This window comes from Liolophura sinensis, chromosome 9 (assembly GCF_032854445.1).
Source record: "Liolophura sinensis isolate JHLJ2023 chromosome 9, CUHK_Ljap_v2, whole genome shotgun sequence".
NCBI classification, from domain to species: Eukaryota; Metazoa; Mollusca; class Polyplacophora; order Chitonida; family Chitonidae; genus Liolophura; species Liolophura sinensis.
Window position 1 is genome coordinate 29,183,865 of NC_088303.1, and position 24,812 is coordinate 29,208,676.

At 41.5% G+C, this 24,812-nt stretch overlaps 1 protein-coding gene across 1 annotated transcript; it reads left to right on the top strand.

Annotated features, from left to right (window-relative positions):
- The first annotated feature begins 1,238 nt into the window (after positions 1 to 1,238).
- Positions 1,239 to 24,604, top strand: LOC135475319 (uncharacterized). Its single transcript, XM_064755168.1, has 14 exons — positions 1,239 to 1,597; positions 4,495 to 4,529; positions 4,961 to 5,128; positions 7,057 to 7,141; positions 9,008 to 9,162; positions 10,431 to 10,525; positions 10,826 to 10,911; positions 13,799 to 13,897; positions 15,396 to 15,506; positions 16,736 to 16,852; positions 17,891 to 18,034; positions 18,414 to 18,530; positions 22,388 to 22,516; positions 24,408 to 24,604. The coding sequence occupies exons 1-14, from the start codon at positions 1,387 to 1,389 to the stop codon at positions 24,410 to 24,412; spliced, it is 1,557 nt and encodes a 518-aa protein (XP_064611238.1). The 5' UTR covers positions 1,239 to 1,386; the 3' UTR covers positions 24,413 to 24,604.
- Positions 24,605 to 24,812: the final 208 nt, after the last annotated feature.

The following is a 24,812-nucleotide window of genomic DNA, read 5'->3' on the forward strand; positions in this document are numbered from 1 at the left end:
TTGTCATTGACTCTATAAATGGATGTTATAATGAAAAATAATTTATGTAAATGATTATCAAACGACAGAGTGTTGGGGAGAGTTATATAATTATATAACAAGTCATATATGACTGTTCATGTGACGCCCATTATGTAAGTTACACGTAGGCCTATAGGACCTCGCGCAATCATCCGCAGCTGTCGCACGTTGTTAGTATGCTAGTATTCCTTGGGTTATTGTGAACTGCGCCGCTCTCACTCTCCGTGGCGCCTTGATATTGATGGTAATATGCTATCCACAATGCTAATGTGGCCCATTGCGCTGTCGTTGATCGTATACTGGCTGGTCCGTCACCAATACTAGTGACCAATATAAATGTGTACTACAATACACGTGGGAAAGTTCGTCATTAACGTGCTAAAGGTCGGTAGTTTACTTCGTGGACAACTAAGTTTCCTCCGCACATAAAACTAGCCGCCTTCGTTAAAATGAAAAACGTTGTGGCGGTGTGACAAGAATAAAATCAAATCAAATCAAATCCACGGGTTATGTCAGCAAACACTAGTAATTTGGCAAAGTAGATCACCAGGAAACGGGGTAGGTGAGAGGGGGATAAAATGAAGCGTTGGGGATCGAGTCATACTTTAACATGATTCGTACCTGGGACAGATGGCTTTGCGGGTTGTAGTGTAGAGATACATAGTCATTTCCGATGAGGTACATCATCGGTTAGAATGTGTCGATTGTTTTGATCCCTGAAGAATGCATACAAAATAAAAACTAATATATGAATGACTACCGCGGATGTCTTGACAGGCCGACCTGAAACCTCGCTTGCCTGAATCCCGGACATGATCCCAACGGAGTTCGCTGCAGACGTACGAATACTGATTCATCCTTGAGAGGTAGGCAAACTCCTGAACTAGGCATAACAGATTGATCTCTGCAATGTCTACGTTACATGATATCACGGAGAGGGGGTGTTTTTACAGATGAAACGCTTTACAACAGCAAAAATCAATCTGAACAATTATTCTTACTGTCATCCCACGTATACAACCGCGTGCAATAGATAGGTCATAAAAATAAAGGCTTTCTTTCTTGTCACCAATGTCAATGCGAGAGAACTACTTTCACATCAATCGCATTGACACACGTTATGTCAGTAAATAGGCCATGACATGTGACAGGGTTTACACTACACCGACAATCGTATCCGCCTTATTGCTGATATATAAGGGAATGCAATTTCTGCGAGCTTAGCATGCATGGCTATATAGGCAGCAGAGAACTCACGGAGTCTGTATTTTTCTTTCCATTTAACACCTTGAGAATTTAGTTCTCCTTTTTTTTCCTTTTTCTTTTTCACTCAAGTTAAACAAGCACAAACAAGCACGCCTGAAAATGTTTGCTGTGAAAGCATTGCCTCTCGCGGTCGTCGTTGTGTTGTTAGGCACGCAGGCAGTTCGGACAGCACCGAAAGCGGGCAAGGCACCCACAGGGTTGGCTCCTGAAGAGGTTTTTAAGGAAGTGGAAGTCAAAGGGAAACCGAAAGCCATCAAAATCGAACAAGAAAAGTTTAAACCTTCAGTGGAAGGAGAAAAGCGCTACTCAGGTAAGTACTTTTAGTAGAGAGAGAAGGAGCAGAAGGAGAAAGTTTTTAGACAAAATCTAATAAATCAAAATCGAATTCTTTTTTTTTCGTATCTATGTGATTATGTCGTTATCGTTAGACCGACTGGACTAAATTAACCGCAGTGTGTATCTCAGACACAAATTATAAATTGGGTTTAATTATCAGTTCATTTAACAAAATGACTGTATATGGTACAGCGATTAGGCAGGAGCCAGTAAATACTGCATGTGACAAAACCTTGAGGGTGTTCCTCACCAAGTAAGTCTCAGTCCAAGTGTACCTTGTCAATAGTCTGTCAAATGTACCTCAGAGCAAATAAGTCAGTCCAGGCGTTTAGTCTTAGTAAGATGAAAAATCTTCTCAAAAACTGTTAATAGCCAATGAAATACAACTGGAATGCCTCATATTAATTTAAACCCCATGACTGAAGTAATGCTGGATTTTATTTTTCACTCATTCCCGGTATCTCTAAACCCGATAAAAATTTAGCCAACAAGCATATAGGGGGTAGACCTATTAAGTTAATACACCTATGGGAGTTTAATTTGAAGTAGGGTTCAATTTTATGACGGTGACCTATACTGAGAAAAATTTTTGTTTTCATTCTTTCATTGCTTGACACATTTTTTAAAAATCCTATGCCTCTAATATTTAAATGAATCAAAAATAGTAATGTACCATCATCTTTGAAAAAGTTTCAAAATCAACTTCACATGTGTAAATTATATATTCATAGAAGGAAAAGAGAAACGAATACAGGTTTCATTAATGCGTGAGATAAAAATGGAGACTGTATATTCTAAAGGGAAATTATATTCTCAAGAAAGGCGTATATCGGAAAATAAAACATGTCTATATAATATCCCAAAGGGAAACATATACCAAAAGAGAAGCGTATTTATAGTATCGCAAATCGTATATCCCAATTAGGGAAACATTTTAAAGAAAAATCTATATCTTTCACGCCCGTTTATATATTACTGATCGAAAAAGCTTAACCCGAGGTTTTCCCTCTTTATACATGACGCTAGTGCCAAACTCGGTAATGAACGTATTCCGATCTTTTGTCACTTCCTGACAAAAGTAATCATCAATAAAGTTTGAACTCTTGCTCGTTGTTGACCCAGCGTCGTTTCCGTATGAGAGACTGACTTACATTAACACATATGGGTAGTTATATAGTATACAGACATGCATTATTTGCGGTCGGAGGTTTTACCATAGGTTTTCTCATTATCAGTTATGTAGGCGCTGCTAGACACGTCATTATGTCAGTCTCGATTCCCATTTTTTACGTTGTTTGTTTGACCCGGTTGTCTTGCGGTTGACTACATTCATGTCATGACGTTACCTCGAAGGCTCCTGTTCTTTGCGGTTGTTAGAAAATGTCATCGACTACACATCATTAGTCAGACGGTTAATCTGTTGGCCAATTAATTAACTTCACTAATTACAGCGGAATGTGGCCGATGAAACCATGTGATGCTCACCACGAAGTCAATGTTTTTGTTTTCTTTCACATAGATCTGTTTATAACGGTGAACGTGGAGTTACTGCTGGCAAGTTGATGAAAACTATTCATGCCAATACAACGACAAAGCCTCACATATATAGTGCCCAAATCTACCATCATAATGAAAGGCAAAAAATGAGTCCTTCGCAAATCTGGCTAACTCTTTTACCCTACGCAACACGTCTCTGTCTAGGACACACGGGCCAAAATTTTGTGCAGAATGTAGAATTAAACGATATCAGTCTTAATCATTAGCAATATGGGTTGTCCGCACACAGGTAACATCATTTTCCCCCATGGATAAACTAGTTTCAACTGTAGCGCCATTTAGTCTATACTCACATAATTGACATTTTCATCGACACTGACTGGATGAAGCAGACGACAACAATCTCCATGATTCAGGTCGTCCCAAGTTATATTAACGCCTGTTTTCTTGCTCTAATCTCTCCGTGCTGGGCCCCAAGCGAGGCAACAACAAACTTTAAAGTTCAAAATGAGTGGTTTATATGTATGTCATGGAGGCTGCTTCTCAGCCTGTCTGGCGGTGAGTGAGCTGTATGTTTGTCATGGAGCCTGCTCCTCAGTCTGTCTGGCGGTGAGTAGTATATATGTATGTCATGGAGGCTGCTCCTTAACCTGTCTGGCGGTGAATGAGCTGTATGTATGTCATGGTTCCTGCTCCTCAGCCTGTCTGGCGGTGAGTGGTCTATATGTATGTCATGGAGCCTGCTCCTCAGCCTGTCTGGCGGTGAGTGAGCTGTATGTATGTCATGGATCCTGCTCCTCAGTCTGTCTGGCGGTGAGTGGTCTATATTTATGCCATGGAGCCTGCTCCTCAACCTGCCTAACAGTGACGTCATGCCATGCACAAACCTTGTCACTCAACCAAGACTAGGGTTAGGATCGTAAACGTTGCAATTGAGACGCTGCTGTCAGTTTTCAATGATATCGGGAAGATAGCACTCTTTGAAATCACCGCTTTTAGTGGCATTTAGAAGCTCGGAAGGTAACATGACGAGGTAACATTAATAATAACTTATTTATTAATGAGCGACGTTTCGATGTACGTACTATAGCACAAGAAATGCGATGTTTTACCTAACGATAGAAAGGAAGCCACTAGTACACGTGATGTCTTTTAATTTGGTGTAAAATTCAGTGGATTGGACTGGATATTAAGATTTGTCAAGTTTTCATCACCGTATACGAATTAAAACAGATGACCTGGGTCAATGTTGACATCTATCACTCAGTAAATTTCATACAATTTAAAATTTGCTTTCTAACTTCAGATAGGGCCTATGCTGTTGACTAGAATGATGCATCGAGTAAGTTGTTCGTTTTTTGTTTCTGTTTTCAGATAACAGTCATCGTCTGTCTGAGAGATCAACTGAAGTAAGTTTTATCCCATTAGCTGTGTTGATTACTAGTATTTCGCCACTGGGCATGTGACAACGTTGGCTAATGATGGACCTTGTTTAGGCCGCGGCTTTACCTCAGGAGAGTTTTCCGTCACTTAATAGTCGGGCGGTAATTTTCATGTCTTGCTTTGCTTTCTCCACCCTTGACCCTCACTGAGGTTGTTAAAGTGAAACATTCTGAAGTATGGTGTAAAGTCCGATTAAAAACACAACTAATCCATTGGAAATTTAATTTAAAAATACGTAAAATTTACAGAAAATGCCATAATGTTCATTGTTTAATTTTACGTCCACTCCATTACCGTTCTAATAATTTATTTACTGTATAATGATCGACCGTTTAGCCATATATAGAAGAAATATACCAGTCACAGCTCCACATTTACCACATGTTGCCCTCCACAGACGTGCACTGAGGAGTATAAGAAGCGCCCCGGTCACACAATGTGCATGACTGACCTGCCAAACATCGAGGAGTCCGGGCTGAAGGACGGAGATTCCACCACCGTCGTCAACGATCACAACAAGTTCCGCGGAATAGTGGAGCCGCCCGCCACAGATATGCCCAAAATGGTCAGTATTGACATCGATTCTCTGCTGATATTCTCCAAGGCGAATAAGGAAGGGCCCGTACTTATCAAGCAACTTATTGACTTAAACCATAATTTAATTGCAAGTTCTTAAAAACTCCGAACAGGAAAGAGCTTAAATTGTGGTTAGTACATTGCTTTGCAGTAAAGAATCATTGTATACATTTTAAGCTTTTCAGAGCAAAACATTTTATTTGTTGCTGAGTTCGAATATTTGACTGAAGTCTTCAACTATAGTCTCAAATGGCTAGGTGCTCCGTGCCTCATTTGGTTAGCGAGCTGGCGCAGCGTAATGACCCAGCAGCCTCTCACCCATGCGGTCGCTGTGAGTTCAAGTCTAGCTCATGCTGGCTTCTCTCTGACCGTACGTAGGGCGGTTTTTCAGCAACCTGCGGAGGGTCCTGGGTTTCCACCGGGGCTCTGCCCGGTTTCCTCCCACCATAATGGTGGCCTCCGTCGTACAAGTGAAACATTCTAAAGTATGGCATAAAAAACCAATCAAATAAATAAATAAATAAATCAAATGGCTGGGATGAATTCATTAGGGTCACTTGAAGGACAAGGGTACTTGAGTGGTAAACTTCTAAAATCTAAATGCAACAGAATGAAGAATTCTTTTTCTCAAAAGAGAGAAAATATTTAACACATGAAGGTCATTTAAACCCAGTGTAGAGAGTATTCAATTATATTCAGGGAAAAAACCTATGTAAGCAAACTCTTGTTTTCGGAAAGCAAACGTGGGATTTGACCACTTACACTCCTGGCTGTTTGTCTAAGCGGTCAAAAATACATACAGCAAGACAGCGCACTGGGAAAGGGGTTGTTTGTCCAAGCGGTCATAAATACATACAGCAAGACGGCGCACTGGGAAAGGGGTTGTTTGTCCAAGCGGTCATAAATACATACAGCAAGACAGCGCACTGGGAAAGGGGTTGTTTGTCCAAGCGGTCATAAATACATATGGCAAGGCCGCGCACTAAGAAAGGGGTCGTTTGTCTAAGCGGTCAAAAATACATACAGCAAGACAGCGCACTGGGAAAGGGGTTGTTTGTCCAAGTGGCCATAAATACATACAGCAAGGCAGCGCACTAAGAAAGGGGTTGTTTGTCCAAGTGTTCATAAATACATACAGCAAGGCAGCGCACTGGGAAAGGGGTTGTTTGTCCAAGCGGTCATAAATACATACAGTAAGACAGCGCACTGGGAAAGGGGTTGTTTGTCCAAGCGGTCATAAATACATACGGTAAGGCAGCGCACTAAGAAAGGGGTTGTTTGTCCAAGCGGTCATAAATACATACAGCAAGACAGCGCACTGGGAAAGGGGTTGTTTGTCCAAGCGGTCATAAATACATACAGCAAGACAGCGCACTGGGAAAGGGGTTGTTTGTCCAAGTGGTCATAAATACATTCAGCAAGACAGCGCACTAAGAAAGGGGTTGTTTGTCCAAGCGGTCATAAATACATACAGCAAGACAGCGCACTAAGAAAGGGGTTGTTTGTCCAAGCGGTCATAAATACATATTGCAAGGCAGCGCACTGGGAAAGGGGTTGTTTGTCCAAGCGGTCATAAATACATATTGCAAGGCAGCGCACTGGGAAAGGGGTTGTTTGTCCAAGCGGTCATAAATACATACAGCAAGGTGGCGTACTAGGAAAGGTGTTGTTTCTTTAACGCTGTTTTCGTTACAAAATTTCACAAAATGTATATATATATATATATATATATATATATATATATATATATATATATATATATATATATATATATATATATATATATATATATATATATATATATATATATAGCAAACCTGCGAACTAAATAATTTTTTTCAATGTGATACAGAAAGACTCGAAGATTGTAAGACTAAATGCTTAACACTTGTTTCTCATTATTCTGATGATGCATAGATATGGAACGAACAACTGGCGGCCGTGGCACAGAAATGGGCAAATCAGTGTCAACTTGAGCACGACGATGACCGTAGTTTAGTAGGTCTGTTTTAAATTCGTTATCCATATACATTCTGTTAGGCTGTTTTCCATTCGTATACCCGTCAGAATGAGTTTGGATCCGCGTGCACAAAGAGATCCTAAGCTTAAGTCGATTATTAATCACGAGGATCATGACTGTATAGCCTTAACTTACAGTCTACACCCTATTGCACGAAGGGATTGTAAGCTAAGACAGTTTAGCTTCAAATCAGAAATTACAATCTTGTTGATCCAGTTGTAAGTGTTTACAATCGCCCTCAAAGTAATAAATGGACAATGTTTTCTTGTCTTCATTTTCAAAAGAGCACTACTTCATAATGATTCAGTAGGTAACAACAACAACATGTGGAAAAACTCTCGTAGCTTGTTTTTGAGATCGTTAAACTGCACATCTACAAGTTGGGTAGAAAGTTACTAACTCCCAGTTTATCTAAGACTCTGTACTTGATGTTAATTTTGGGGTGATTGTACATATTTACAACAGGGTGAAGCCTATTGTAATTTCTGCCTATTTTAGCTTAGAATCTCTTCTTGCAAAAGAGTGCCATTTGTAAGTTAAGGCCACGATCGTGATCGTAGTGATTTACAATAAACTTCGGCCTATAATCCCCTTGTGCAAGTGGCCCCAGATTGATCGTTACCGGCCAACATTTCTATATCATCTCATGAATCCATCTTAAAATTATTTGTTATTTATTTTATTGATGTTTTACGCCGTACTTAGGAATTTTTCACTTATACGGCGGCGGACGGTATTATGGTGGAAGGAAACTGGGCAGAGCCATCGGAAAACGCACGACCATCCGCAGCTTGCTGACAGATCCAGCCTATCCACGTACGGACTGTCTTAAAAAGTAAAACTTTCATACCGCTGAGGAGTACATACGGCGGTCTGATTGAATGTTCATCCACATACTCATTCTACATATACCAAGACATGAGATCTACTTGTTAACAGAATCCAGTGGTTTTAATATCATAGCCGTCTGAAGCCATTCAAGTGCAAGCAGTATACCATAATTCTTCTAGTTTTTAGGACAGATATTAGCAGTGATGACAGCAAAAATTACATTTCTCACTGACTTTTCTTTTTGTTTTGGAAAAGTAAAGATATGCCGCTCATTAGATGCTCTAATCATGTGAGAAAAGAGAAGCTGTGTATTCCTATTATAATTACATGTACATGAGATGGAAAAAACAGAGCAATTGTCCCCAAAATTAGAAGAATTAGGGTACGATGCTGTTCATAATGGAATATTATGAGTGTATCATTTTATATCGAATGAAACTATTACGGTGGTTTGTTGTTGCAAAACGTTTTCTCCGCGATGTAAATGTTTTCTCCGCGTTGAAAACCTTTCAACCGCGAGAATACTTTTCCAACGCGGGTAAAAAGTTTACACTGCAGAGAAGACCCTCCCTCTGCAGAGAAAAGGCTTACATGGCGGGGCAAACGTTTACCGTTGCTTTTCGAAGTTTATAGTAGAATTTATCAATTTTGTGTAAAATGTTTTGTTTCTGCACTAATTTCCCTATGCACATATACTTCAAATTCTGATGTTCATAATGATAGGTTTAATTACAAAGTTGTCTGAATTATTGTAAATCGGTAGAATATGTTTTAAATTTCGAATGGCATTAGATTTTTTTCGATTGTTTGTTTCACCCATAATGAGGATCACCGTGCTAGAAGTGAAAAGTTCTTTACGACGTTTAACAAGAATCATTATAAAAAAATAAATAAATAAATAAATAAATAGACCATGTTCATATATGGTTTCAAAGTTTTGTTGGCTGGTTAGGTCCCTTCTTGCTGTACCATATATACAGTGTAAATATCTGCTGTATTCTTGTTGGTAATGTATAGGCTTTACCGAGCCCGTGGGTCAGAATGTGGCTGCGGGACACCTTAGCTGGTCAGAAGCTATCAAGGCCTGGTATGACGAGATTTCGGACTGGAAATACGGCGTGGATCCAGAAACCTACTTGCCGGATGGAGTTATGATCGGTCACTTCACCCAGGTAGGCCTAGGTGAAGAGCCATTTTAACCGAAAAGACAGAAAAAGAGGTTTATGACATCATCTATGAAAATTATGGACTGAAAGCCTTGAGGCTGAACAGGCAACCAGGCGGTGTCAGCTAAGCTCGTGTACGCAACGACATATTTCCACCTTTGCTGATAAGCTTCTCAACGTAGGTATCGTAAAGACTTCAGCATTTCGGTTTCATTTCAGTCGTTTTCAAGAAATATTTATTGAAAATGGTTTCATTAAATGAATCATTTATCGCCTTGCGTAAAAAAATTAACTGAATAAAAAATAATTACAGTCAAGCCAATCACTCGGCTTACGTATGTACGTATTGCTATATCGAAGCAGCCAATTCGAGTCACAAAAGTTGTGCTATATCAAGTGAGTCATTTGATTCTTACACGGTGTGCTTTATCAAGTGAGTCAGTGGGCTCACACACGGTGTGCTTTATCAAGTGAGTCAATGGGCTCACACACGGTGTGCTTTATCAAGTGAGTCATTAGGTTCACACACGGTGTGCTATGTCAAGTGAGTCAATGGGCTCACACACGGTGCGCTTTATCAAGTGAGTCAATGGGCTCACACACGGTGTGCTATGACAAGTGAGTCAATGGGCTCACACACGGTGTGCTATGTCAAGTGAGTCAATGGGCTCACACACGGTGTGCTTTATCAAGTGAGTCAATGGGCTCACACAGGGTGTACTATATCAAGTGAGTCATTTGATTCTTACACGGTGTGCTTTATCAAGTGAGTCAATGGGCTCACATACGGTGTGCTTTATCAAGTGAGTCAATGGGCTCACACACGGTGCGCTTTATCAAGTGAGTCAATGGGCTCACACACGGTGTGCTATGACAAGTGAGTCAATGGGTTCACACACGGTGTGCTTTATCAAGTGAGTCAATGGGCTCACACACGGTGTACTATATCAAGTGAGTCATTTGATTCTTACACGGTTTGCTTTATCAAGTGAGTCAATGGGCTCACACACGGTGTACTATATCAAGTGAGTCATTTGATTCTTACACGGTGTGCTTTATCAAGTGAGTCAATGGGCTCACACACGGTGTGCTATGTCAAGTGAGTCAATGGGCTCACACACGTTGTGCTATGTCAAGTGAGTCATTTGATTCTTACACGGTGTGCTTTATCAAGTGAGTCAATGGGCTCACACACGTTGTGCTATATCAAGTGAGTTGTGACATAGCACAAAAATGCGAGATTCGTACAAAAAGATTTGTTTCTTATGTTGTAGATGGTTTCCAACGCAACAACGTTGATTGGCTGTGGATATGCGTCATGCTCAGAGACCTATTACACGAGGTACTACGTTTGTAATTACTTAATCGGGTAAGTCGCTCTCTTTATTTATTAAACTGATATTTCGTAAAAAAGCATTCCTGTCTTTTTTTGTCTTAAGTTTTATGTCGTTTCCTGGCAACACGTGACAACCACACTCATTCACTTACTGTGAAAGGTGTGACTGAATATATCCTGCAGAGTTAATAGCCCTAAATCATTATATATCTTGCAATGCGTAAAACCTGTTTGTTATGCGTCTTTGGAAGATCTTTAAGATTAAAATTAGATTTGTATCGTAATTTACAATCAGTTTTAAGCTCATTTCGGTATAACATTTGTTTTTTCCAGTCAAAGTACAACTACAAAAATGTACCCCTACACAAAAGGAGAGCGATGTGCAGCATGTCCCCAAAACTGCAAGGAAGGAGTTTGTGGTGAGAGTGTAACGGCTTATGCAAGAAACTTTCCCTCCTTAAACAGTCGAGAAATATGTGTCTAAGTTGTATGCAAGAAACACAAAACAACAAATTATCTATGCTTTGACGATGAAATGGTGGCACCGTGGACTACTAATTTACAACAGCCTGATGAAAGTAGTACGTGCACTAGCTTAGAACAGCCATGTTAGTGCCATGACGCTGTTAAACTAATGCGTTGTCTTCGAACAGCGTGTTCAATGCACTAACACTGTAAAAGTAATGCGCTGACTTAGGACAGATTGTTCAGTGCACTGACACTGTAAAACTATTGCGCTGATTTCGGAAAGATTGATCAGTGCACTGACACTGTAAAAGCATTGCGCTGGTTTAGGACAGATTGTGCAGTGCACTGACAGTGTAAAACTATTGCGCTGGTTTAGGACAGATTGTTCTGTACACTGACACGATAACAGTATTGAGCTGGTTTAGAAAAGCATATTCAGTGTTTTGACGTTGCAAAAATTCAGCGCTAGCTTAGAACAGTTGGTTTTCTGGCCTTGTAAAAGTATCGCGCTGGCTTAGTACACATTGTTCAGTGCCCTGACACAAGTAGTGCGCTAGCCTAGAAGAGCCTGTAAAAGTTAGCTTAGAACAGATTGTTCTCTGGCCTGACGCTGTAAAAGTAATGCGCTGGCCTAGGACAGATTGTTCAGTGCCCTGACACTGTAAAAGTAATGCGCTGGTTTACAACATTTCTGGACCATGATGCCGTAAATGTAGCGCGCTGCTTTAGAAAAGCTTATTCAGTGCCTTGACGCTGTAAATGTTCTGCGCTATCTTAGAACAGTTTGTTCTGTGCCCTGACACTGTAAGAATGGTGCACTGACAGAAAAGCTTGTTCAGTAAAAGTAGAACGCTAGGGTTCGGACAGCCAGTTCAGTGCTTGTAAAAGTAGTGCACTATCTTACAACAGGCTGTTCAGTGCCATGACGCTGTAAAATTAGTGCGCTGACACTGCAATTATTTCCTCATGTAAAGCACATAGTTATCTCCCTTGAAGTTAGAGCGATGACGCTTTAGCCAAAGTGTATTGTGTTGTGGTGATGCGTTTGCTTGTTTGTAATAGCTCATTGTGCTATATCTATGGAGATAACTATGTTATACATAAATATGTTTAATGTTTTTACGCGTTCTTCCACTAAACACCTTAGCTGTTACTGAGCTTTCATAAACCACACAAGACAACCAAACAGTCAGTAAAAGAGGATTTCAATCCAGAGGCGAGGAAGGCCTGAGATTTTAAACGTAGCAAACTTGCATAACATGAACTAGCACTGCATTAATGAAATTACGATCTATTGCCATTACTAAACCACCCAAGTTCTTTTTGATTGTCCTGAGGATAATCAACCGCTCATTATTTACTTTATTGCCCCCTATACACACATTAACGAACTATCATGGTAGGAGAAATTCAAACGCACACACACACACACAAAAAAAAACACTTGTGTTGAAATCTAACACAGGGTTCTTTTCGTTCAATACACAAACGTCTTACCCCAACACAACCATGTGCTAAGTAAATGTGAAGTACCTATGTTTGTCCTACAAAATAATTAAACAAAAACTTGTGTATTTTGCAACAAGTATTGTGTATAACATCCAACACAATGCCTTGTGTTAATTCAGCAAAGGGGGCCTCCGTGGCTCAGTTGGTTAGCGCGCTAGCACAGCGTAATAACCCAGAAGCCTCTCACCAATGCGGTCACTGTGAGTTCATGTCCAGCTCATAATGGCTTCCTCTCCGGCCGTACGTGAGAAGTTCTGTCAGTAACCTGCGGATGGCCGTGAGTTTTCCCCGGGATCTGCCAGGTGTCCTCCCACCATAATGCTGAACTCCGTCGTATAAGTGAAATATTCTTGAGTATGACATAAAAAACCAATCAAATAATTAAATAAATAAACAAATAATTCAACACAAGGCCTTGTATTAATTCAACACAAGATAGAACTGTTCAATTATGACTCAAGACATTTGTTGGAAAAAACACAAATTTGTGTTCAGACAACACAAGTGTTTTTTTGTGTGCACTATTGCAGAACTTCTTTATGAAAACAAACCCTCCGAAAATAGTGTACAGATATTCAGTGTTGTGTGTAAATTTATTGCATATAGCAACCGACTCAATAACATGTATGACCTTTTACTCAATTTATTTCCATTCCGCTCCAAAATTACTTTACACCATCGATTTTTTCTATTCCTTACTTTTCCCACCCCTACACTTTTTCATCTCTACGCTTTTCCTAACCCTACCTTTCTCACCACTAATTTTTCCATCCCTACATTTTACGCACACATACCCCCCCCCCCCCATTCCCTCTACACTTTTCCCACCTCTACTTTTTCCAGCCCTACTTATCCCATGCCTACACTTTTCCCACCTCTACTTTTCCCAGCCCTACTTATCCCGTGCCTACACTTTTCCCACCCTTACTTTTCCCACCCGTGAATACTTTCCTGGTAACCTCTTCACGCCTCATTTATTTCTGCAATAGTATTATAGTACAAATGTGTGAACCTTTGTATAAAATTGTACAAGGAGAGATTTATTTAAGTTGTAGAACTTGTCACCCAATCCTTTTGATCAACTGTCAATAAAATAAGTTTATGCTAAAATACAAAATGGAAGAGGCGTATCTCTATAGAATGCACCGTACTAGAGTGCCAGTATGTTATGTTTGTTGTGGTATCATGACTGGTGTCTGCGACATGACGTCAGGGTTCGGCAGCACTATCAGCGTGATGACGCAGTGACATGTAAAGTGTAGATGACCGCTGAAATCACATTAAAAGTGACGTCAAATGACAATTATCTTCTACATCTCATTCGGACAGATTGTGGAGGAAAATTTTGTAAAAACCAAGGCAAAATAGATCCCGGCACTTGCGAATGTTCATGTCCGGTACCGTTCAAGGGAGACGTCTGCACAGATGGTAAGTCATGATTTCCTTGTCGCAAAGGTTACTTGTTCTGTTAATGGTATGGGATGGCTTCACCGATGGAAGATATTTATACACGTGGTGAGTAAGTCATGATTTTATCGGTAGGAGATATCTATACACGCGTAAAGTGAGTCATGGTTTTACCGGTTGGAGATATCTATACATACGTAGGGTGAGTAATCGTTTTACCGATAGGAGATATATATACACGCGTAGGGTAAGTCATGGTTTCACCGGTTGGAGATATCTATACACGCCAAGTGGCGTGCTATATTTATACTCGCGTAAGTTGAGTCAAGGTTTTACCTGTAGGAGGTATCTATACACGCGTAAGGTGAGTCATGGTTTCACCGGTAGGAGATGTCTATACACGTGTAGGTTGAGTCATGGTTTTTACCAGCAGGAGATACCTATACACGCGTAGGGGGAGTCGTCGTTTTACCAGTAGGAGATATCTTTACGTGCGTTGGGCGAGCCAAGGTTTTACTGGTGGGGGATATTTAAACACGCGTAGGGTAAGTCATGATTTCATGGGTAGAAGATATCTATACACGCACAGGGTGAGTCATGGTTTTACTCGTGGGCAATATTTATACAAGCGTAGGTTGGCTCATGGTTTTACACGTAGGAGATATTTATAAACGAAGGGTAAGTTATACATTTACTGGTAGGAGATGTCTGCACTCGGAGGGTAAGTCATGGTCTTATTCCCAGGTAAATAACTGGTACGGCGGTAAAATCAATGCTAAGATAATAGCACAAATATTGAGCCAAATATTTCATTGGCAGAACTTTGGAGCAGGAGTATCGTATAAACTTAGTACTACATCCACTATGTGTGACTAGTATCTAAATCCACCTGAGCTGAGGAGAATGAAGTCAGCGCCGCTGCTGGTTTCTTATCAGTTAGTGGAATAATTAACCCGCTGCTGTGTTTGTTATTAGTTATTTAAAAAATTGATTTTGAATAACAAACTGGTCGCTGGGTTAGATATTGGTAATTCGAATAACTAACCCGCTGCTAGTTAGTTATTGGTTATTGGATTAAATAACTGATTTCGAATAACTAACCCGTTGCTGGTTAGTTATTAAATATTCAAATAACTAACCCGCTGCTGGTTAGTTATTAGTTATTCAAATAACCCGCTGCTGGCTAGTTTTTAGTTATTCGAATAACTAACCCGCTGCTGAGTTAGTTATTAGTTATTCGAATAACACTAATAACTTCAGTGTGCGTTTTGCAAACTGTTACAATTCTACGCCATGCCAGTGCACTTACAATGGTGACGTATCTTTCCTATACGTGTTGTCACCAGAGGTTACTCCAGGCGCCAATTGCAATTGTTTCGCAAAACCGTCACCAGAACACTACAGGGCCCTATTAAACATAGACAAATCAGCCTTTCATGTTTACGTGTATCTTTTTTTTTTTTTTTGCTGCTGGGAACACCATGAGATAACTGATTTTGTGACTGTATCTGTTTTTTAGTCGCCTGTCCCCCTAGTGACCCACCAGCATGTGGGACGACATTCTTACAAGCCCAGTGCAAGTACAGTTATGTCCGTAAACAGTGCCCATACATGTGCGATCTCTGCACAGGTAAGCCGTCATCTTTTTTTTTTTTACCTGTTTTGGAATTACAAAATCGACATATAAGCGTAGAACAGATCTTGGGGAATCTTTTGCTACTGATAGCTGTCCTTAGTCCTGAGAGTTTCTCGTTTTGTTCCCTGCTAAACTTTCGTTATCAAGTTTCTCTAAGAAGCTGTATTTAGTGAATGAGTGGAAATTCTCGACTATGTCTAAGTTGGTATCTAATGATTCCTTGCAACTAGTAAAATGTAAATCGTGCGCTGGTGTTGCAATAGACAAGCATAATTTTTGAATGAATGAAAAAAAGGAAAAGGTTATCTGAATCTAAAGTACAATCACTGTAAAAGGTGCACTTGACAAAATGGAGCGTTGTGGTTCATACTTTTGGCTTTGTCGGAAGACAAAGGTAAAGTCAAAAGTAGATTTTGCCAGTTTAATGTATTTTACTGATGAAAGTCCCTTTATGAAAAAAACATGATTACTAGTATTAAGGTATAAAATTTGCACATAATCTTTTTTTAGATATGCCAGGAAAATATGTTAGCCCATGGTTAAAAAAAAAAAAAGACACGGTAGGCACAATAGTAGTAGGCTGATTCCATTTGGGAAACATGTTATACAACAACTTCAACCGTATCTCGAAGAGGCCCTCGCGTCTTTCCATTGAGGATCTTTAACGGTGAGGAGGTTGGTAATAGGCCTGAGCCGCAAGGTGACTATTTCCCATATAGTTGCAGGAGGTCCTTTTCAAAATTATCAATATGCTCGGTGAAGCTATGAACATCAGCCAGGTTTTCTGATAAAATAATGACTCTCTTTGTTGCTGTTTTTAAGTTTTCACCAATTTGGACAAAAGTCAGACGTCTTTCTATTCTAGGAATGTTTTTTACACAAATCATGCTGTTTGGTATGTATGCTTGAGGTTTTAACAATTTTTCAGTCATATAACAACGAGGAGTCATTAGGTGTGTGTACATTTACTGTGTCTTAAGGTCTTCCAGCTACCTGCGGATGGTCGTGGGTTTCCCCCGGGCTCTGCCGGTTTTCTCCCACCACAATGCTGGCCGCTGTCGTATAAGTGGAATATTCTTGAGTACGGCGTAAAAGACCAATAAAATAAATAAATAAATAAATATACTGTGCCTTTTTGTGGCAGGACGAGTTCATGCCGCCATGCCGTCATGGCGCTTGGTGACAGCCTGTCTATTTTCTTGTTTCTTTGAATCTATACTCAGAGGAGAACAAGAAAATATTTGAGGACGTTGAACTAGGAACTGGAATCAAAGTTAACGGCTTCGACTACTTCAAGTCTAAACATGGTTGCCCTTTTTACGGCACCAGACCATCCAAAGGTAAGAACAACGGGCTTTGTTTTTATGTTATTGTTCACTTAAATGTGACCACAACACAGCATTTCGAGTAATTGTTGACCCATGACTAAATGAGATCTCAACGTAGCATTTTGAGAAATTGTTGACCCGTGACTTAAATGAGAAAACAGCAAAGCATGTTGAGTTATTGTTGATCCATTACTAATTGAGACCACAACACAACATTTTCAGTAATTGCTGACCTGTGACTTAAATGTCACCAGAACACAGCATTTTGAGTAACTGTTGACACGTTATTTAAATGTCACCACAACAGAACATTTTGAGTAATTGTTGACGCGTGGTTTAAATGTGACCACAGCACAGCCTTTTGAGCAATTGTTGACACGTGATTTAAATGTGACCACAGCACAGCATTTTGAGAAATTGTTGACGCGTGATTTAAATGTGTCCACAGCACAGCATTTTGAGAAATTGTTCACCCGTGATTTAAGTGTGACCACAATACAACATTTTGAGTAACTATTGATCCGTGACTTAAATGTGACCACAACACAGCATTTTCAGTAATTGTTGACCCTTGATTTAAATGTGAGTTTCTAAGAAATGGCTAAATGACTACTTCTCTTGCCTAATTCTGACTTAGCCGTTATTCGAGGGGACGTGTAAATCGATACGATTTACATATTTACGTGAGCACTACACTAAAAAACATTCCCTATCCCTAGATCCTGTGCCATAAGACGGATTTGGCGACTGTCGCACTATCTTCGTTGTCCTGTGTGCTGCGATCTTCTGTATTGACAGATTTAAATCAAATTCAGTAATAAAGCTTATGATAAGAACTCCACATGCTAGACAAGAAGAAATAAATGAAAACGGGTACAATGTTACGTAAGCGATGTAATAATGTTGATTTCCAAGAGGTTAGCTAGGTGGTTGTATCGGACGGCCGTTATTCTGTATTTCATTCTCAGTGTTGTTTTATAAACAGAAGATTAACAGGTCTCTTGAGGTCATGCATTCCGATTATTGGCTGTTTTTAATTTTTGTGTACAGAGGAATGTAAGACGTACGGAAATAAGGGAGCAGACCAAGCATACGCCTGCGCAACGGGCTCCGGGTCCTATGGCTGTGACGCCTGTGTTAAGTTCTCCAACGTAGCTACAGACTATTGCCCGGTTATGTGTGGATATTGCGACGGTGAGTGGTTCATCATTCAAAATAGTGACAACAATCCGCATAGCGGTAATAATCCATACTGTAGCAACAATTAGGGGTAATGGTGTAACTGCAGAACATATCAACCACCATGTTGTAGTGTAATTCCATACACCTTAAGAAGCCGTAAAGCTTTAGGGTGTTTCACTAAGTTCCTCTGTTTCTCGGCTAGCATTTGCCTTTGAAGCTCTCCACTTCTCATGACTTCTGGAGTTTGATCACCACATGATCAAATGTTAATTTTGCCTAACACGCTGTTATATTGGTTATAATACATGAAACACTTCATGTAATATCTTAGTTGAAGCTAATAATAGTAACACACGTACAACTTTGACCATTACTGATATGTGTTTTGTAGAAAGGGATTTGTCGGCGGTGAATGATGTAAAGCCTGGTACTGGAACCACCATTGATGGTGAACCATTTTTCAAGTCTCTCCAAGGCTGTCCATTTTGGGGACCTCGTCCATCCGCAGGTAAGTTTGTGTCTAAGGCTGTATCACCATCCATACAGCGTCAGTTGGGGACCTCGTCCATCCGCAGGTAAGTTTGTGTCTAAGGCTGTATCACCATCCATACAGCGTCAGTTGGGGACCTCGTCCATCCGCAGGTAAGTTTGTGTCTAAGGCTGTATGAGCCCCCATACAGCGTCAGTTGGGGACCTCGTCCATCCGCAGGTAAGTTTGTGTCCAACACTGTAACAGCACCCATACTGCGTCAGTTGGGGACCTCGTCCATCCGCAGGTAAGTTTGTGTCCAACTGCGTAAGTTGGGAACCTCGTCTATCCGCAGGTCAGTTTCTGTCAAAGGCTGTATCAGCACCCATACAGCGTCAGTTGGGGAACTCGTCCATCCGCAGGTAAGTTTGTGGCCAACACTGTAACAGCACCCATACTGCGTCAGTTGGGGACCTCGTCCATCCGCAGGTAAGTTTGTGTCAAAGGCTGTATCAGCAATCATACAGTGTCAGTTGGGGACCTCGTCCATCCGCAGGTAAGTTTGTGTCAAAGGCTGTATCAGCACCCATACAGCGTCAGTTGGGTACCTCGTCCATCCGCAGGTAAGTTTGTGTTCAACACTGTAACAGCACCACTACAGCATCCTCAGGAGACTTTGCCCTTCTACAGGTAAGTTCAATAAATGTATCAGAATCGATACAACGTGGATTGATCTGATCCATCTGATGTGCCTAAGCTTGTGTCAAAGGCTGCATCAGCACCCATACAGCATCAGTTGGGGACCTGACCCATTTGTAGGTAAGCTTGTGTCAAAGGCTGTATCAGCACCCACACAGCGTCAGTTGGGGACCTCACCCATCTGCAGGTAAGTATGTGTCAAAGGCTGTTTCAGCACCCATACAGCGTCAGTTGGGAACCTCACCTATCTGTAGGTAAGCTTGTGTGAAAGGCTGTATCAGCACCTATACAGCGTCAGTTGGGGACCTCGTCCATCTGTAGGTAAGCTTGTGTCAAAGGCTGTATAAGTATCCATACAGCGTCAGTTGGGGACCTCACCCATCTGTAGGTAAGCTTTTGCCAAAGGCTGTATCAGCACCCATACTGCGTCAGCTGGGAACCTCAGCCATTTGTAGCTAAGCCTCTGTATCAGCATTCATACAGCGTCAGTTGGGGACCTCACCCATCTGTAGGTAAGCTTTTGCCAAAGGCTGTATCAGCACCCATACTGCGTCAGTTGGGGGACCTCACTCATCTGTAGGTAAGCTTGTGTCAAAGGCTTTATCAGCACCCATACAGCGTCTTTTGGGGACCTCACCCATCTGTAGCTAAGCTTGTGTCAAAGGCTGTATCAGCATCCATACTGCGTCAGCTGGGAACCTCAGCCATTTGTAGCTAAGCCTCTGTATCAGCATTCATACAGCGTCAGTTGGGGACCTCGCCTATCTGATGTAGCCAAGCTTGTGTCATACACCGTCGGCCTACGTCTTCCTGAATGTAAACGTGTGTAGTTAGTATACCAGCAACGATAATTGTTCATTAGGGATGTCATCCATCTGCAAGAAACCTTGTGTCATAGAAACCTTGCCCTGGTGTAGGTAGGCTGTAAGCTTGTGTCATAGACTGTGTCACCATCGAAGAAGCTTTCTTATGGCACCTCACCCTGGTGTAGGTAGGCTATAAGCTTGTGACATAGACTGTGTCACCATCGACGTAGCTTCCTTAGGGGACCTCGCCCTGGTGTAGGTAGGGTGTAAGCTTGTGTCATAGACTGTGTCACCCCCGGCGTAGCTTTCTTATGGGACCTCGCCCTGGTGTAGGTAGGCTGTAAGCTTGTGTCATAGACTGTGTCATCATCGACGTAGCCTTCTTGTGGGACCTCGCCGAGGTGTAGGTAGGCTATAAGCTTGTGACATAGACTGTGTCGCCATCGACGTAGCTTTCTTATGGACCTCGCCCTGGTGCAGGTGAGCTGTAAGCTTGTGTCATAGACTGTGTCACCATCGACGTAGCTTTCTTATGGGACTTCCCCCTGGTGTAGGTAGGCTGTAAGCTTGTGTCATATACTGTCACCATTGACGTAGCTTTTTTATGGGACCTCGCCCTGGTGTAGGTAGGCTGTAAGCTTGTGTCATAGATTGTCACCATCGACGTAGCTTTCTTATGGGACCTCACCGAGGTGTAGGTAGACTGTAAGCCTGTGTCATAGACTGTGTCATAGATTGTGTCACCATCGACGTAGCTTTCTTATGGGACCTCGCCCTGGTGTATGTGAGCTGTAAGCTTGTGTCATAGATTGTGTCACCATCGGCGAAGCTTTCTTATGGAAACTCACCCTGGTGTAGGTAGGCTGTAAGCTCGTGTCATGGACTGTGTCATAGATTGTGTCACCATCGACGTAACTTTCTTATGGGACCTCGCCCTGGTGTAGGTGAGCTGTAAGCTTGTGTCATAGATTGTGTCAACATCGGCGAAGCTTTCTTATGGAAACTCACCCTGGTGTAGATAGGCGGTAAGCTTGTGTCATAGACTGTGTCATAGATTGTGTCACCATCGACGTAGCTTTCTTATGGGACCTCGCCCTGGTGTATGTGAGCTGTAAGCTTGTGTCATAGATTGTGTTAACATCGGCGAAGCTTTCTTATGGAAACTCGCCAAGGTTTAGGTAGGCTGTAAGCTTGTGTCATAGATTGTGTCACCATCGACGTAACTTTCTTATGGGACCTCGCCCTGGCGTAGGTAGGCTGTGTCACAGATTGTGTCACCATCGACGTAGCTTTCTTATGGGACCTCGCCCAGGTGCAGGTAGGATGTAAACTTGTGTCATAGACTGTGTCATCCTCGACGTAGCTTTCTTATGGGACCTCGCGCAGGTGTAGGTGAGCTGTAAGCCTGCCAGATTGTGCTGTAAGTTGCATCAGCATCGATACATAAACCTTTACACGTACGGATCCCACGCTGGCTCTGGGGCGCCCTTCTACAAAGCTGTCGCAATAAGTCAAACACATTTACCATGGTGACCTATCTCTTTACGCTGAATGTTTTCTTGGAAATTGCGCCAGACGCAGTTTGCAACTGTTTCGTAGAACAGCCTCCAGTGCCCTGTGGTTCGAAAGTGCATTATCTGATACTGGTATTAAGTCATATTTTATATTTAAAATTTTAGCCCAAGTCAGGAGACAATGCAATTCTCCAAAGTCAAAGTACCAGAGCAGCAGGTTTAGTTCATATTTCATATACTTGGACACAATTGGTTATAGGCTAAGTACAAAATCGAAGACTTGGCTTAAAGTTTAAGCTGGTATTACATTTTCAACCAGTTTTGAACAACCGGACCCAGGTGGTTAGAGCGCTGGCTAAGGTGGATAAAACGCTAACTCAGGTGTTTAACGCTGGCTCAGGTGTTTAAAGCGCAGGCTTAGGTGTTTAAAGCCCTGGTTTAGGTGGTTCAAGAGCTGTCAGGGGGTAAAGCTCTGCCTCAGGTGTTTAAAGCGCTGGCTGAGGACTTTAAAGCTCTGGCTCAAGTGTTTAAAGCCCTGGTTCAGGTGGTTAAATCTCTGGCTCAGGTGTTTAAAGCTCTTGCTCAGGTGTTTAAAGTGCTGGCTCATTGCGACCATCGGGCCCTTCACTAATGATGTCACGTGTTCGAATATAGCTCTTCGGCTGATGTGAAAACGATTGTCAGGTACCTGGGCGAATGTCGGTAGGGTCCTCCACTCATAAATGTGATGGCGGTCCTATAATGGAAAACGTCTTGAGCAAGACGCTGAACACCAGTCAATCAGTGTGATAATTATCGTGGCATTTCTCTGAAATCTATTTGAAGAGGGGCATATTTCAGGAAATATTTATGGTTTGCGTATGTTTCTGTCCGTTAGATGAGTGCGCCAGTTATGGAGAGGGTGGTAAGGACAAGTCATTCTGTTCCAACGCTGGGTGTGACGCATGTGAGAAGTACTCCGAAATGGGAACCGATTATTGCCCTGCCATGTGTGGACTATGCGACCGTAAGTATGGTACATGTATAAGGTACCCTTTACAGAGGAACTCGGGGCCAAACCATACTGACCATTGTCCTTTAGAAATACATAAGTACCGAACAATAGATTGTACAGCATAGGTCCAAGTTTACTCTAGGCGGGGTGCGACGCTAAAACACAGGCATACATACGTACATACATACTTCATGTGAGAGTACGACGTTAAACCTCAAGCATCCATCCATCCATCCATCCCTACCTCCCTCCCTCCCTCCCTCCCTCCATCCATCCATCCATCCATCCATCCATGCATACATGCATACATGCATGCATACATACATACATACACCGCGACGTTACTTCATTCGAGAGTACGACGTTAAACCTCAAGCATCCATCCATCCATCCATCCATCCATCCATCCATCCATACATACATACATACATACATACATACATACATACATTCATCCATCCATCCATCCATCCATACATACATACATACATACATACATACATACATACATACATACACAAACACGCACGCACGCACGCACGCACGCACGCACGCACGCACGCATGCATGCATGCATACGTACGTACGTACATACATACATACATCCGTGCGTGCGTGCGTGCGTACGTACGTACGTACGTACGTACGTACGTACATACGTACATACATACATACATACATACATACATACATACATACATACATACATACATACATACATGCATACATACATACATACATACATGCATGCATGCCTGCAGGCATGCATGCATACATACATACATACAGCACGACGTTAAACCCTAAGCACACATACATACTTTAGGCGAGAGTACAACATTAAACTCCAAGCACACATGCATACTTTAGGCGAGAGTGCGACGTTAAAGTGCGTGTTAATATTTCATTTATTTATCGTTTATTTGTGGCCTCCATAATCGAGGTGGTAAGCGTGTCAGCATGGCGTAATGACCCAGTAGTCTTTCACTAATGAGACTTGTGAGTTCAAGTCCAGCTCATTCTAGTTTCCTCTCCGGGCGTACATGGCCAGCAACCTTTTTATGGTATGCCCGATTTACTTCCACCCACAATGCTGGCCGCATTGGCCACGTATTATATTAAGCAATGATTAACAGTGACACTATTATTAAAGGAGCACATAACTCTCCATGCAATTTATTAGTGTCAGCCTTGGTATTTATCTCCCCCTTGTTCACGCTTAACCTGCCAAGCCCACCCAAGCATAAGCCCTATTCTAGTCCCTTGGAAATATCGCAAGAGCAGTCGGGCAACTGATGTATTTATTTACTTATTTAATTGGTGTTTTACGCCGCAATCAAGAATATTTCACTCATACGACGGCGGCATTATGGTAGGAGGAAACCGAGCAGGGCTCGGGCGAAATCCACGACCACCCGTCGTTTGCTGGAAGATCTCACGTATTAAGAACGGGACAGATCGCAATTGCAATTCTAATTTAGAACTTATTAAGTGATATCGGAAAATAAATTGGAATATAAAAATCAAAATAAATAGCTTAAGAATTAATAGGTACAACTGTTTTCCATTCAAATCCAGCGTAAAGTGACAAGTTTTCTCACTAGTCTTACCTGTTACCTCATCTCGCAAAGTCCCGTGCCGTGGTTCTCGTGAGATTTCTGTTGAGCTCTAATAGGGCTTATTTATGTTAAACTGATCTTGTCAGTCTTTTGTGATTAAGACTAAAGGACATTGGCTCCTTGAGACATAAGATATCGCCAATGTCTTTCTTCAAGGTCACGCTGTAAATTGTGATAAGTATGCATTCAGTCATTCTTGAAGACTAATTGTCCACAGAATGATATATTTTATTTTAAATAACCTTTTTATAACGAATATATTTTTTGTTTCTTTCTCCTTCCAGCCTAGACTGATTTCCAAGAAAAACAACCCAGTGGGTGAACGTTCACAACTTTTAGATAACCTATTCATATGCGTATTTATTCTTCACTTGTTTGTATATCCCATGTAGGTCTTTCATCGATCATTATGACAATTTTAAAGTGAAAAGTGTTCGTCGGTGTTGCATAAGTACGTGAAAAATAAAGTCACGCGAAATGCTGCATGTCATTTGGAGTTCTTTTCATCCCAAGCAGCAATATGACTGAAATACCGCCAGTGTGATGTTCAACCAAAATCATTCATTCTTCATTTTGATCGGGCTGATCTGCAGTGGACGTACAGTTGTAGGCCAGTTTATACGAATTTTAACTGCGCGCTGAAATCGAAGAGGTATCATGTCTGGTGTCTTCGTCATGATACTTCTGTG